The 15,610-nt window shown below is 43.2% G+C and overlaps 1 protein-coding gene and 1 non-coding gene across 2 annotated transcripts in view; both read left to right on the forward strand.

Annotated features, from left to right (window-relative positions):
• The first annotated feature begins 1,854 nt into the window (after nucleotides 1-1,854).
• Nucleotides 1,855-15,610, forward strand: part of LOC134459695 (uncharacterized) — a 68,236-nt gene continuing 54,480 nt past the window's right edge. Inside the window, exons 1-9 of the mRNA XM_063212089.1 lie at nucleotides 1,855-2,023; nucleotides 3,932-4,058; nucleotides 4,595-4,907; nucleotides 5,115-5,251; nucleotides 5,517-5,630; nucleotides 6,101-6,178; nucleotides 6,541-6,677; nucleotides 7,954-8,030; nucleotides 8,392-9,076. Of these exons, the coding sequence (XP_063068159.1) occupies nucleotides 2,022-2,023; nucleotides 3,932-4,058; nucleotides 4,595-4,907; nucleotides 5,115-5,251; nucleotides 5,517-5,630; nucleotides 6,101-6,178; nucleotides 6,541-6,677; nucleotides 7,954-8,030; nucleotides 8,392-9,076 (1,670 nt within the window). The 5' untranslated portion in view covers nucleotides 1,855-2,021. The remainder of the gene's footprint in view (nucleotides 2,024-3,931; nucleotides 4,059-4,594; nucleotides 4,908-5,114; nucleotides 5,252-5,516; nucleotides 5,631-6,100; nucleotides 6,179-6,540; nucleotides 6,678-7,953; nucleotides 8,031-8,391; nucleotides 9,077-15,610) is intronic.
• Nucleotides 3,327-3,491, forward strand: LOC134443585 (U1 spliceosomal RNA). The gene has a single exon (XR_010033692.1). It is a non-coding gene; the product is annotated as a U1 spliceosomal RNA (small nuclear RNA).

Below are 15,610 nucleotides of genomic sequence, written 5' to 3' on the forward strand. Positions count from 1 at the left end.
TACTGCACCGTACTGTATGCTACTGTACTGTACTGTACTATACTCTACTGTACTTTATTATACTGCACCATTCTGTATGCTACTGTACTGTACTGCACTCCACTGCACTGCACTGTACTGTACAGTACAACTATAGAACTGAAACATGTAGAGAGGTGGTGCTCAAACTGTGGTACGCATACCACTGGTGGTACTTCTCTGGTGGTACTTGGAATGCCATTATGAACCTCTCCTGTACTGACTGGCAAAAGTGAATATGGAAGGCCTTTACTGCGATATTCTAATGTTGGTTGTCAAGGTGGTACTCGGAGAGCTCAATATTTTCTCAGGGGGTACTTCACACAAAAGGTTTGAGAACCACTGATGTAGAGCATTCTGAGGACATGTACAATATTATGCAAAAAGGTGTAGTGGGAATGAGTTATGTTACTGTTACCACTCAAAATCTTGAAGGTTAAAAAAAGTCTTGTGGCATTTTGTTTGGGGGGGGGGCGGGGTATGATCGACTATCCTTCCGCCCAGACTATTTATGTGCCTTGCATATCAAGAAAATGAGTCCAGGTAATGATTTACTTTCATAGTATATACCATATGAGAAGTGTTGTTCTATATAGATATTTCTCCTATGGGTAAGGGTGGCAAAAGACCTACAGTACATGTTGTCCATCAGCTGTCAGTTTTGCTAGCAGTTTAAGTATTCAATGATTACTGAGCTAACTAATACAACTTTTGACACAAGTACTAGGTGAGGACTTGTCTGCAAATATATTTTTTTTTATCTCTGTCTTCTTACTCAACATACACTAAGAAATCATTCCCATTTAATTTGAACTGAAGCCATACTGTGGCCTACATGTAGGCCTATATTGAGTAATCTGTAATGCCATTCTAAAGATGACTGAAATGCTTTCACAATATGCACTTGTAAAAATATAGAATTAGATGATCTTATGGGGTTCTTCATACATATGGAAAGGTCCTGTCCTTTACCCTCTCTCATACAAATAACATACGTATATCTGTTATGGAAATTAGAGGATGGAGAACCTGCTACCTAGGGCATCTTACACTGACACTATCCCATTCAAATCGAGCATTAGCAGCAGTCTTTTCTCACCATAGTTTTAGTGTTGGCAATGCTCATTTTAATTCAGACCAAGAATCTTCTCAAATCGTTCACAATGTTACATGCTGTCAAGCACGTAAGCACAGACTCACCCATACTTTCACACTATGTACATTTTGTAGTTTCATCAATCTGGTCTAGCAGGCTACCCTTGCTTCATCTCTTCTGAGGACTATATTAACATTGTCAGCTAAGTATAATGTCATGTAATAACAATGTAATGCGTTACCAACATGACATATTGTATATGACATGGTAGACATTTTTTTTTCAAGGGGCACCTCTTCTAGGATGTCTTCAAATCAGTCAAGCAACACGTGTACCGAATTATATGCTTCTATCCAGCGCGTAACGATTTCTCGGCTTAGAGCCCCTACTAATACCTGTCTGAACAGCACTTTACATATTTTAGGAAAACACCAGGACGGACTGTGCACTTGCCAGCAGAGGGAGACTGTTGACCATGTATTGTTGCTTTGCCCAAAGTATGATGCTCACAGGCAAGATTTGATCAGGCGCTTAAAGCGGTGTGGGTTGAAGGAGATATCTTTAAAAAGTATACTCGAAGTGGGCACAAGTGTCAAGGGAAAGCGCTTTTTCTTTAAGTTTTTATTAGATACTGGCCTATATGGCAGAATTTAATGCTGTGAAGCATTAGCCCAGTAGGAGGCAGCAATGCAACTTTTTGGATGCCAGCTGCCGTAAAACCCTATAGAAGAAGAAGAAGAAGAAGAAGAAGAAGAAGGATCCACACAAAATTTCAGCTCCCCGAACGTGAATGGGAATCAGAGTTTTTTCCCCCAGAGAAAGCGGCACCGGTAGCGCAAAGTCTGGGCTACATTCTTCCTTTGCTGGAGTTTGACCGTTACTCTGCGCTAAAGAATGCCTTAAACACATGTGAGTTTAAGTGAGGTATTTGGTTTAGGGTAAGTGGTCCGTCCACTGGTGGTGTTTGTCGTTCTAATTCTATGTGGCTACAAATGCTAAAATCAACCAAATAAAAATAACCCACCAGTTGCTAACTGCCATGGAGTAGGAAGACAGTTTTGTGCAGCCTATCCTTCACTCTGTTCTGCAACAACCACCAATTTCTGTAAAAGAAACTTGCCACAACAGCTAGACCTACAGTAAGCTATCTATGCAGTGGTGGTTAACCAAATGTACAGAATTTCGCCATAGACTTAATCATTACAATTCTCAAGGCTGTGTGTTATGTGACAGGGGGCATTTCTCAAAACTCTAGTGCGCGCACTTCCATGTGCATCAGTCAATTAGTCACGCCCAGTGATTGGATACTCTTTGGTGAACTCTGCGGAGTATCCAATCACTGGGCGTGACTAATTAGACTGATACACTTTGAAGTGCCACACTACGTAGAGTATTGAGAAATGCCCAGTAAGTGCTCAATGTCCATGTGAACTCGGATGATGTAATATTCACTGTAGGCTATTGTTAACAAAGTATTTCAATCTTGACGGAAGAAAATCACTGACATAATGTAGGCCTAGACGTACAGCTGGCAAAAGGCCTGTAAATGTGACAGTCATTAGGCTGTCAAAGTGCCCGATCAAAGTGGTAGGTCTATGTACGTATCTGTCTCCTCAGCAGTTTGAAAAAGAACAGGAAAACTTCCCTCAAGTAAGAGTATCTTTACTTTTCACCCAAGTAAAAGTACTAAATACCTATCTAAAAATCGTCTCAGGTCAACAAAAAAAACACTATGTGTCACAAAGATGGCGGGACAAGTGAAATACTGAAAATGCATGTGCAAATCTGCATTTTCCTTTAATTTTTGGCAGATTAATTTTGTCTCTATCAGCCTAGTTTCAGTACTCAGGTCTGGTTCCAGTGTAATTGACTGAAGAGCCTAGGTCAAAATGTACTCAAGTACAAAGTACAGTACAAGTAGGTCTAATTATTTACTATTTTAAAAAATCAGTGACACGGCATTTTCTTGTCTGATCTCTTGCTGGTCTCTCTCTCCACATTGTATCCGAGCCGTAAACAGATACTTAAAAAACAAACGTTTTTTTTTCTTTTCAACTTTATGTAGACAGGACAGTGAAGAGTGGGACAGGAAATGAGTTGGAGAGAGAAATGGGGTAGATCGGGAAATTACCTGGTTCGGGAATCGAATCCGGGTTGCCAGCTTAGCAGTCCAGTGCCCAGCCAACTAAGCCACGGTTGGGCCCATAATCAGACATTTTCCTGGCAGTAGAGACACCATGATGAAGAGGGTGGTTCACCATTGGTGAGGCTTAGCCATAGCACTTCAGGCTAGGTTGACCTAATTGAATTTTCCAAATGAGGGAATCTCAACTGCATCATTTCTGATACTGGGGCACTGCGTCCGTGCTCTCTCCTGATTTTTTATTTCTTAAGGCAGTCATGGGTAAGCGGTTTGGGCGATAGACTTGTAGCCCAATGGTTGCCAGTTCGACTCCCGACCAACCAGGTTGGTGGGGGGAGTAATTAACTTGCTCTCCCCCATCCTCCTCCATGACTGAGGTACCCTGAGCATGGTACGTCTCGCTGCACTGCTCCCTTGCGGTGCCGTTTGAGGCTGCCCCCTTGAACAAGTGAGGCATAAATGCAATTTCAGTGTATGCAGTGAGCACTGTGTGCTGTGGAGTGCAGCGTCACAATGCCAATTGGAGTTCCCCAGGTGGGCTTTCAGACCAGAAGATGCCCTCTGTAATATTAGTCATGGGATTTGAGGGCCACACATTTGATTCTAGTAAAAATGAAGTTAAAAAATGTTTGTCAGTGGTGCGAATAACAAGTGCTGTCTTTGGTTATTTCAAGGATGGACCCAAGGGACATTAGGAAGGAAACTCCATTTATAAGAAAGTCTACAGAAATAATCAACAGAAATCAAGTGGAGCGACTTCGCAAAGCACTGGCTAACTTTACTCCTTTGCCACCAAGTCAGGTTTGTTTTTCCCATTAAAACATCACAATGCAGAGTACATCAGAAGGATCAACTTGCCATAAAACTTGATATTCTGTCAGTAAGTCATGTCTCCACCACTCCTATCCAACTGTTTTCTCATTTGCTCTAGGCCTAGTTTTGTATCACCTTGAAAATGTACAAATGTGGTGGATTGCAATCAATATTGCAAGACAGACAAAATGTGAAACTTCTACAAGATAAAGTGCGATAAAGTACTCGCATTATATTCTTGTACACCACACGAGAGAGATAATAGTAGATTGTAGGATTAACTTATGTGACATGTTCAGGTTTAAAATCTCTTGTGTGTCATTTAGCTTCATATGTAAGAAATTTCAATTGGTGGTCACTTTGTCCTCTCCAGTCAGAGCACCACCTTTGCAGTGATTGTGATTGTATAGCAGGTGGTGGTGATTGCCGCTCCTGCTAAAGGGTTGTGTGTTTATAGACATTTACATGTGACTGATCTCCTTCTATGGCTCTGCTCTACCCTCCCCGTCTTTTAACCCTTACAGCGCTGGTCAGGAGCACCCATAGAGGAGACATTGGTGTCACTAAAGGAACGTGTGGAGGAAGAAACAGATGTCCCAAATCAAGAGGCCTCAGTAGACATGAGTATTACAGTGGACATGGCAAAAGAATGTACAGACCCTGATTTTCTCTTGAAAATAGCGGCAGTGAAAAAAATTCGGATTGCTCCGTTGAAATGGATATGCACAGTCCCGCCAACAACACAGAGGGAAGCAGACACAGACCCAAAAGCGGTTCTCGAAAACGAGGTGATCACTGATAAGGACAATGAGGACATCACTGATGACAGTGAAGATGGTGAGGGCAGTGGCTTTAAAGCCAATATGTGTTAAAATAGGCACACTGATGACATACTCTGAACAGACAACTCAGCAGTGCCATTTTGTGGGGAGTTGATTTGATGATCATTCTTGGCAACCATTCCATATAATTCCATATAATTAAGTTACTGGTAAATACACAATGGAAATAGTCTATTTCATTTATGGTCTAATTGTCCAACAGATCCAGATGCAGACACAGAAGACTACACTGGAGGCTCGAGAGCTGCAAATGGTAAAACAGAGGAGGATGTGGTGGAAAGTAAAGCCAAGGTGAAGATCAGAAGGCCTCCGAGTCTACTGTGTACTCGACTGAAACAGGTTCGTCAACACTGTTTTTCAGGCAGGATACCTGTGCCTTATAGTGTGTTCCAGATCTTTTGTTCAATTTTTTTTTTCGAATTTGATTTTTTTTTATTTGTGTGATTGCCGGAATATCATGAAATATTTGAATATCATGAAATATTTGAATGTTTCTATTCATATTGACAGTAGAGCACTCATTACAATATTACAGTTACTTTTAATGGGACACATGCCCCTTTTTTATGTATACCAACTCTATTCCAACCTGATATTCGCATAGGTGATTAAGGACTTGGTGGTGAAGCAAGTTACAATGCACTTTATTCAGCACGAAGAACGTTTGAACAAACTTGAGAAGAAGATGAAGGATCTTGAAGGAGCTCTTGCACATCAGGTGGGGGATGCTCTCTCTTGTCTCTTAGTTTAAACCAGAGGTTCTCAAACTTTTCCCATCATTCCCCCCTTTCGGAGGGTCTGGATGCTTCCAAGCCCCAGTAGTACTCGCGTAGACTGATTTTACGATCGCTGCGTTGCGCAGAATCAAAGGAAAGGTGACTGGTGAGATAAAACCAAGAGGGACGTGTGTTCATTTCCTGTGCTATTACAATTCATGACAATTTATACCATAATGTTGGTGAGGGCTTAACATGTATTGCTTATTGGCGAGAACAATTTCCTTTGGGGAAAAAAACTCAAAATCATATGTCACACGCCCCCCCTGCAATGCCTCCGCTCCACCCCAGGGGGGATTACGCCCCACTTTGAGAAACACTGGTTTAAACCATGCAGTCATGCTGCTGCACCACATTAATGATGGAAAGTCAATCAATATTCTTTTGTCTTTTTTAAACATTAATGCATTAGCAAGCCAGACATCTCCAACTAAGTAACCAAGACCAGATGTCCAGCAATACTACCTCGGTTGAGCTGTCTACTGACACTGTAAGTATTACCTCACTGTACTATTACTTCTGCCTATCAACACAACCATCTTAACACCATCGGCGTGTTCAGGCCGACAGAAAACTGTGCCGATGTCCGTTACCGCACCTTATCGCGAACTGGCCACTGTGTTCACACTGCTGATCTTATTGTTCGCGCATCGCAAAGTTGGTTTGCAATGCGAGCTGGAAAATATTTCAGAGCCCGGTATGAATGTGGGTGGTTCGCAGGTAAAAATGAAAGTGCTGAGCGTAGCTGCTGTGGGCACGGGCACCAGCACTGTTCTGGTCGGCCTGCAAACAGTAAATGTGTCTTTCGGCTGGGTTCAAGTGACGCTTGTTTGTGTCTCTGCATATGTCCAGATGCCTTCGTCTCTGACCTGTGGTGCTCCCTCCACACCTGTGCAGACACCCAGCTGTCCTCCTGCTGCTGCTGAAGTCCTGTCTGAAACAAAACCCTCTGCACAGCCAGTGGAGCCAGAAGCCCTCCCAAATCCCCCGTAATTCACCTCTTAATTATTTTGTTAATTAATGCGGTTGCTTCAAGCGATACGTATTATAGTAGTTTCTGTCTTGTAGGTTAACTGTATTGGAAGTGGAATGGTCTCTCATACATTTTGTTTTATCGCGTGCACTAATTTTGGAAAGTTATTGTAAAGTTCAACAAAGTACTTGCATATATTGGCATTGTGTTAACCTTTTGATCAATTTACCTCAGAGATGAAAATCCATTGCCGACTGCATGTTGCACAGTCTATTGAAAGATCAATGGAAGCTTTGTAATCAAAGCAAACTTTAGTTAGGAGGCAGACATGTTAATATTCCATGCAATGTCCTTTAAAGGTGAACTGTATAATATTTTGTAGTATATTTCCAGAATTCATGCTGCTCATTCATAAATGTTACCTTTTTCATTAATACTTACCACCACCATCAAATTTTAACGAAAAGAGGATCTTCTCCATGGCCTGCCATTTTGAATGTCCAGAAATAGACATTTTTAGCTGCAAAACTTACTGTACTTTGGTTATACTAGTAATTATTGTTTTATAATTTAGTAAATATTCATGAAGAGATCAAATTTGGTAATAGGCAGCACAGTTTCAATGAGCAGCTGGCCACATTCTACACAGTGCACCTTTTAAATCTTAACATTCACCATCACCAAAGTCTCCAAACAGCATACAGGTTTACGGAAGAGATTAGCAGATTGCCAGACAGTCAAGCATAGACAAAATTCCAAGGGACCACTCCAGATACACGTCTCCATGTAGAAAAGCATAGCATAGGAATGGGTAAGAAGCATAGGAAATGCACGCTGTTGCATTGTAATTCAAATAGAGCTCTCTGACTCGCAGTGTATGGACCAACTGCTGCCTGAATGGCTGTTTAGGGTTCCAAGTGTAATTACGCTTGAGTCAGTATTTAGAAAGAAAAGTGACAGTTGTAATTATTATGATGCAGTCTTACCATTAGTGCAGTATGGAGTTCTGCTTACAGTTGCATTGGGGAAATGATTATGACTGCTGATAGGGAATGGCTGTGTCCTCTGTAAGTGATTCAAAGCTTAAACTACTGAACTTTGGATGTGGTTATCTGCATTGCAATAAACCTCTCAGTGCATTGCGCTAGGATGTGAAAATGGATACAGAATGTAGATGAATGATTTATTCAGAGCAAAACTGTTTAATTATCTTTACTTATGTCTTACAGCCTGACTTGTCAATGATGCCTTCTTCGACTTTTTCCGTTTAAATTTTTCTTTCTACTTTTCAGTTGTGTGGATGTTACAAAACCACAGTCATGTGATAGTTTGGCGACTCAACAAAACAGTGGCCAGCTGAACTCTAATGGTTTGTACTTATGGTTTCCTTGTATTCACAGTATAGCCTGGAAACATAGATGACATTTCAGTTTTATTGATTATATGCCTAGCCTGACACATTTTTATACATTTATTTTATTTATTTATTTGCACATGGGGAATGTTCTTGAGATGCATGTACGTTACTAATAGGAATGCCTGAATTCCATAATCAATGGTCAACTCATTTGATATGCAGAAAGAACTTATTTTTAAAAAAGCCAGAAGAATAATGAATTTATATATGTATTATATATTATTATATATTATTATATATATATAATATTTATGAAATATTATTATTTCTTTTTCTCTCCTCTCGCACTCCTCTCGCTCACCCTTCCCCACAGATGCCCGCTACCCTCATCTCTCAAGGCCCCTCTCGAGTGGTAAGGTGCCAGCCAACATCCCCAACATCCCCAACATCCCCAACATCCCCAACATCCCCAACATCCCCAACATCCCTACGCTCAACACGTACCTTCCTCGCATACCTACGGCCACTCCACTGCTTCTAACCATCGCAGTGGACACTCAGCACATCCTTAAGGATACTCCGTACCTGCTGAGCATCTCTGTACACGCTCAGCCCCTCTTCAACATCCCTACGGACACTCCGCAGATCCTCAACGTCCCCACGGACGATACCCGGCACCTTCCTCATATCCCTACGGACAATACCCTGCACCTTCCTAATATCCCTAAAGACTCTCCGCACCTTCCTAACATACCTACAGACAACTCGTTCCTGCCTACCATCCCTACGGACAGCTCATCTCGTCCTAACATGCCGACAAACACCAAGTCATATATTCCCATCTTAAACATGAAGACGACATGTCTTCGTGCCGTACCCACCATCACCTCATGTTGTCCTAACAGACCCATTGACGCCATTCCACATAGTCAACCGCACCAGCCTACTCCACAGATCTCAAACCCAGTTAGATTCGTGAACCAGTTGGAACAACGGCTGACCCGGCTCCGGGCCCTGCCCCACCGTCGACCCCAGCCCCAGCCCCAGCCCCAGCCCCAGCCCCAACCCTATCCCCATCCCAACCCCAACCCCAACCCCAACCCCAACCCCAGCCCCAGCCCCAGCCCCAGCCCCAACCTGGCACAACGTCCACAGCCCAGTATCAAACCATCCAGAATGTTTCCAACGCGAGCACTGAGCCTCAAGTCGGTCCCCACTGGGCTTCCCAAATGCTCGTTCAATCCGCTGCCCAGGTGACGAGGCCATCCGCACCGCCGACAACTTTCCCGCTCACGTCGCCGCCAGTGGTCTCTGTGCTAGAGGCCTCTCAACGCTATCTGAACACTGCCCCGTATACTCGAGAAGTCAGGCCTCCAGCCAAGGCGTGGGAGTTTCCCCCACATACTTTGTCAGGACCTGCGAACACGAGCAAGGGCAGAAGGGATGATCAGCTGCGGGAAGGTGATGAGCGTTGTCTCTCTACTCTACTTTCCACACTTACTTAGCCTCACACGTCTTTGGGACTATAGGCTCAGCGCAGTGCAGTGTCATCTCACCGGTGATTACCATGGTAGTCATGAAAACCATGGCAACAAATGCTGCCTTTCAAGAAGGGGCATCTGCTTGATGTCTGTTACATGTGACGATTAGATATAGAAATGGCTACAGTATGTTTCGGTTATACTGCTAGCATTCTGGGCATCTCAGCGTCACTCCTTTACACATGGTTGGAAGACGTTGAATGAAGGGACTTATCTGGCATTATTATGTATAAATATGATTAAATATGATGGCTTGTGCTCTTTGTGGTACTGGAAATATCCTCTGTCATGGTGAACGTGCTCTCTTGTAGAAGATTCAGGAGATGCTTGCTGGGTGCAGATTATGGTGGTCCTAGGGGAGGGGCCGGCCGGGCAATTGCCTGGGGCAGCACCTGAATGGAAGCGGCACCATCACGAAACCTTGCCATTAATGTACCATGAAAATCATTTTCAAAAAATCATATTTTTAACATGTTATTTACGTGCTACGACAGCATTACAATTATAACATGGTGTTACCGTATAAGTATTTTTTTGCTGGTTTTGCCTTTTTTTTCGCCAGGGGGCGGGGGAGGAGAGGGCTGTCACCGGGGGGCGCTAGTCATTGTTGGATCACCATTACACTCGAGTATTGTTCATACGTCGGTAAGAGGCAAGTCTGTAGAGCCTACTGGGAATTTCAGCTGTAGGCACAAAAAATGGCCAAAACCCTCACGGCAGCATTTTTATGTTGCTGTGTTTGCAAGTTTTTCATGTTCCATCAAGTTTTGTTGCCTTGTTCGTGTCAGTACAGAGATATTTTTAATAATGAGAGGGGAGCAGCGGTGCAGTTGATGCTGTCACTACTTTACAGCTGCGCTGAGTGTGAAAGACGGGATAAATGACCCCTACAATTTTCTCTTTTGTGAAAAGCAATATAGATAATAGATTCTTTACATAGATTGCTGCTGAGTTTTAGTTTGTTTGGTTTGTAGTAGGCCCTTTGGTGTAGAAAAACTGAGTACTTGGATTTCAGTTCTCATCCTGTGCAGGATCTTCTGTCTCACAAGCAAACTTTTGGTAACACTACTTGACTCCGGCTCCATACATATGACATAACAGTGCCATAGTTTGTGAAATTTGTTTATGGTAAAGACAGCCCTAACAATGTCAACTCTGACCATAACATGTCTGGCATTATGTTTGACATTATGTTTATGTGTCATGACACTTTAAAAATATATATTTTTTGGGCTTTTGCCTTTACTGTATTTGTGACAGGACAGTTGAGAGACAGGGAGTGAGTGGGTAGAGAGACGGGGAAGGGTCGGCAAAGGTCCTAGGCTGGATTTGAACCCGGGTTGCCGGTGTAGTGGTGCAGTGCCCTACTGGTTGAGCCATGGCAGGGACAAGATGCTGTTATGCCATATGTATGATGTCGGCGTCTGGTCAAGTGTAACTGAACTTTTTGTTATTTATTTTATTTTGTTTCGTTATGAAAAAACAGCAAATATTTATGTTTAAGTAAAAAAGCAATTTTGAGTTGTTGCAGCGTAATAACGTGTGAAGCAATCTAAATAAAATGTGAAAAAAACTTAAAACATTGTCAGTTATTTTCTCTCAATGCGATATTCCACAGTGTTGCCCAATTGTCCATGGTTACACATCACAAATGGAGTTTGCCTTGGAATACATTGTCACTTAAGATGTGCACATGCAGGGGACATTGTGAATGTTTGTCATCAACGGAGATTCCTGTAGATGTTTCTCTGTGTGGTTATACAATTTGTGTGCCACAATCTGGCCAAGCTCATTTTGAATTTACAACAAAACAAATGAAATGGCATTAAAAAGACCCCTGCAGAACATTCCCTGCATCGCCTGAAAGATTGCAAGCGCTCTACATGGGCGTGTGGTCAGCAGTTTTTTGGGGTGATGGGGAAAAATCAAGGAGAAATAAGGTGACTTCTAAAAATAAAAAGTGAATTTTTACGACGTTTTCACATGACTGCTCTGAGCAGAGGCATCGCAGAGGAACATTGTGAATAAAAGTCATTTTTAGTGATGTTCATCCAGGTACTTCGCATCTGGGCAGGCATCATCTGATGAAGTGGCCAATACTTTTTATGTATACTTATGTGTGGTGACAATTTACTATCTTGCTATGCATTTTATTCATTATTTTGATGTAATTTTAGCATATTAATGTGCATAGTGACAGGAGTGGCAGAGTTGACTTGTGAGAGGAGATTTCCAAGATAATAGCCTACCTATCAATTTGTGCAGTATTCTTTACATTGCATGCTTTGTAAAGCAGTTAAAGTAAGGTTAGAAAACACTTGCAATAAGTACTTCACCTTGAAGATATATAACTTTTTTTGGTTTGCTTTTAATCTAAATGCTAATTTAGTGCTGACAAGTTAAGCCTGCAGGCACCAATTACAGTAGAGTTAGTGTCTGATCAGGTATTTACTCTTTCATGGCTTTTTAGACTTTACTCTGACAGGATAGTGAAGATTGAGTAAAGAAGCTATTGGAAGAGAGATTGGGAAGGATTGGGAAATGACCCAGGCCAGATTTGAACCTATGGTCGCTAAGGGAAATTTATATACCCCATACGATGGGGCGGCATGGCTATTGACAGTAGTAAATACTCGATTTTAGTTGACAAATCCTGCCAATTTCAACATGCAGTCGTATTGCTCACTTTACTCTTGACTTGTCAGTAACCAAAGATGCGTCATATTTTTTGTTCAGCCCTTTCTGGGATCCTGACCAGCTGATGAGGGCATAGCTTTGCTTACACTTTGTTTCAAATGTCTTGACATTCAAAATGCAACAATGTCTTAACATGCTTTAACCCATTGATGCCTAAGGCACCTGCAAGAAAGGGTGCTGAATGCCTGAGCCCTTTTAAAGAAAAGCTGCCCTCAGCCTATAAAAACCTAAATATCTCAGCCTCTGAAGCACATACAAACATGCAATAAGAAGGCATTTAAACGCTAAGACCCTCATCTTTCATTTCAACGTGATCATTCATCTCAAAGAAACAAAGATTTTTAATAAAGTTGTCTCAAATCTCATGAGCCTGAATGTTGCGTAATGACGCTCCAGGCGCCAGGGCCAATGTTGCGCAACGCAACATCAGGCATCAATGGGTTAAGTTCTGCAACATCACCAGACACCGAGATATATCCGAGAACTAAGTTTTGGGATGATATTGGAACCCCTTGTAGGATGTCAGGACAGCTCTGCAGGGCCATGTACATAATAATTGGAATAACAAAACAATTAGTCTTGATTTTCACAAAAAGTGGCGTTGCATTTTTTTACATACACAATCAGACACCTTTGCATTATGAATAGAAGTGATTAATGATGATCTTTTCACCTCTATGCGTGTACTTTCAGACAATGACCTGTAGAGGGAGCCATCTTCAACAATTCAAATCCACTGTTGCCTCTTTCCCTCATTTGCTGGAAAGACTACTGCTCTCACCACACTCTTTTCCCCCCACTGCCTCCTCCTCCTCCTCCTCCTCCTCCAGCTCCTCCTCCCTCTTCTCCTCCCACTCCCACTCTTCCTCCTGCTGCACCTCTCCCCTCCACTCTCACAGTGCATGCTAATGTTGAGAGAAGACCCACCTCCCTCCTTTCTGTGGGGTGGGAGGGAGAGGCGGTCTCAGTTCAGGATCCTCTCCTCGGCAGGCAGGGAGTGTGAGTGGCAGAGCAGGGTGTCTTTCAGAGAGAGAGAGAGGGAGAGAGTGAGTGAGTGAGTGAGAGAGAGCGAGAGCGCGCCGCACTGATGCTACCCGCCACTATGTTCAGCCCAGCTGTGGCATGTGAGATACCGTAGTTGATACAGGAGAGGTGGGCTTTTTTTGCACCTCCTCTTCCTTTTTTTTCTTTTTGTCCTCTCTTTTTTGCGCTTCTTTCCATTTGGATGGGAAGCCCTTTTTTGGCACAGCCAAGGCAGGAAGAAGACAGACAGAGTGGGGGAACTACTGGCCGACAGCGCAGCCGCTGCTGTTGCTGCCACCTGCACCCCCCAGCTCCGAGAGACCAGGAAAAACGGAGGCCGCTGGAGTATTCGTCTTTTTCTTTCGTTTTGTCTTCTTCTTCTTCCTCATCGTGGTCCTGGGAGGTGCTTTGTCTTTTCACTTGCTCGCTCTCTCCGTCCTCTGCCTCCTCATATACTTCACCATCTACCTCGTCTATAATTTCTTGTATTTATGAGCAACAGACAGCAGGGGGAAAAAGAGAGGGGGACTATTTCTTCTTCTGCGTTCTCCCCCCCTACCCCCCCACCCCACCCCCTTTTTATTTTCTTTCATCCATCCCTTCTTCTTCTTCTCTCTTTCTCTTCCTCCTCTGTCACCCATGTCCCTTCTGGTCTCCCCTCTCCACCCCACCCCCTTGTGCAACCCCTCTCTCTCTCCTCCATCAGCAGCTCTCCTTATACATCTGTCACTTCCTCCACCCACCAACTTTTACAGCTTTTAAAATCCACCACTAGGCTTAACGGTGTATACTGAATCCCTTTTCCCCCCTTTTCCTTATGAGCAACAGCAGAAAGCCGCCAACTCTAGGGATTGTTTTCTATTTTCTCACCGTTTTTTACCCTCTTCTTTTCCCCTTTTTTCTTCTTTTTTTCTCTCCTCTCATCTTTATGCATCTCTAATTTGGGGGACTCTTAATTGTATTCATAGGTAGGTTATTCAGTGTTCTGTGTCTGTCTGCCGGACTGTGTGTCTGCTTCTCTGTGTGTGTGTGTGTGTGTGTGTGTGTGTGTGTGTGTGTGTGTGTGTGTGTGTGTGTGTGTATTTACCTACATACGTGTTTATATACATGTGTGTGAGTGTTGTCTGCATATATGACACATGACCAGACATACTCTTAACTGCTGATGATAGAAAGGTGTAGATGCTGCTAGACTCTTGTCTGAAAGCTGCTCGTTTGATGGTTCTCTCATCTCATCTGCTCTCCGCCTGTTTTATATTCTGCTCATCCTCCAGCATCTATGTCTCTCCATTGAGTCTTCATTGTGGACTGCTCTTTTGCCTCTCTCACATCACCACAAACAGCCACAAACTGTGCTCTGCTCTCCCGGCACCTCTGTTCCATGTCAAAGAGGCTTTTGTATGAGTGACTCATATATTGCTGTCCCTCTCCTCTGTGGTTTTGTTGCATCCAAAGTTTAGCTTTGCCTCGTCTGTACTGTACGAGCTTGCCTATCATTGTATTTTTTTTTTAAAATCAAGCTTTAAAAGCTGTGATTCCCTTTGTGGGGGAAACAGGGGGGGAAATGAGACATTTTAATACATGAAGATGCGAAGGGATGAAAAACAATTGCAATCTGTGACACTGAGGGTGGAGGAAGCGGTGCTGTCTGGCGATGCCTGAGAAACATAGCCTATAGCACAGTTTTTGATGCTAATATCTGCCATATCCGTCCTCATCCCACTGGTGCATCACCTGTCTGTGCATACATTTCCAACCCTACTCTCCTCTCCTCTCTTTTCCCCTACCTCCACCCTTCCCTCCATCCCTGTATCCCCCATCCCCCACGCCTCCCATCTTTCTTTTACAATATTCTCACACACACACACACACACACACACACACACACACACACACACACACACACACACACACACACACACACACACACACACACACACACACACACACACACACACACACACACACACACGGACCCAAATAGGACAGATAAAAACCCACACGCCACAATTATTTCACCTATCCAGAGGGTGCTTTTTCTCCTCTTCCCCCTGTTTCCCTCTCTCTCTTTAAGCCCCTCTCATCTCCTGGCTTCCTGCTGGGTTAGCCCCCATCCTTCATATGTTTGACTCATACATTGATTTATTTCACTTTTCCACCCTCGCTTTCCATTGACCATTGAATAACTATAGATGTGTTTTTAAGCTCATTTCTCATCCTCTCAAACCTTGGGTCGTTTCACACGTTTAAATTGTTATGGTGAAATGACAGGGAGGAGCAGTTTTCTTCTGTGGCCCCTTGTGTGATTTGTGAGGTTGTGCAGATAAAGGA

Source organism: Engraulis encrasicolus, chromosome 2, assembly GCF_034702125.1.
Source record: "Engraulis encrasicolus isolate BLACKSEA-1 chromosome 2, IST_EnEncr_1.0, whole genome shotgun sequence".
Classification (NCBI taxonomy): Eukaryota; Metazoa; Chordata; class Actinopteri; order Clupeiformes; family Engraulidae; genus Engraulis; species Engraulis encrasicolus.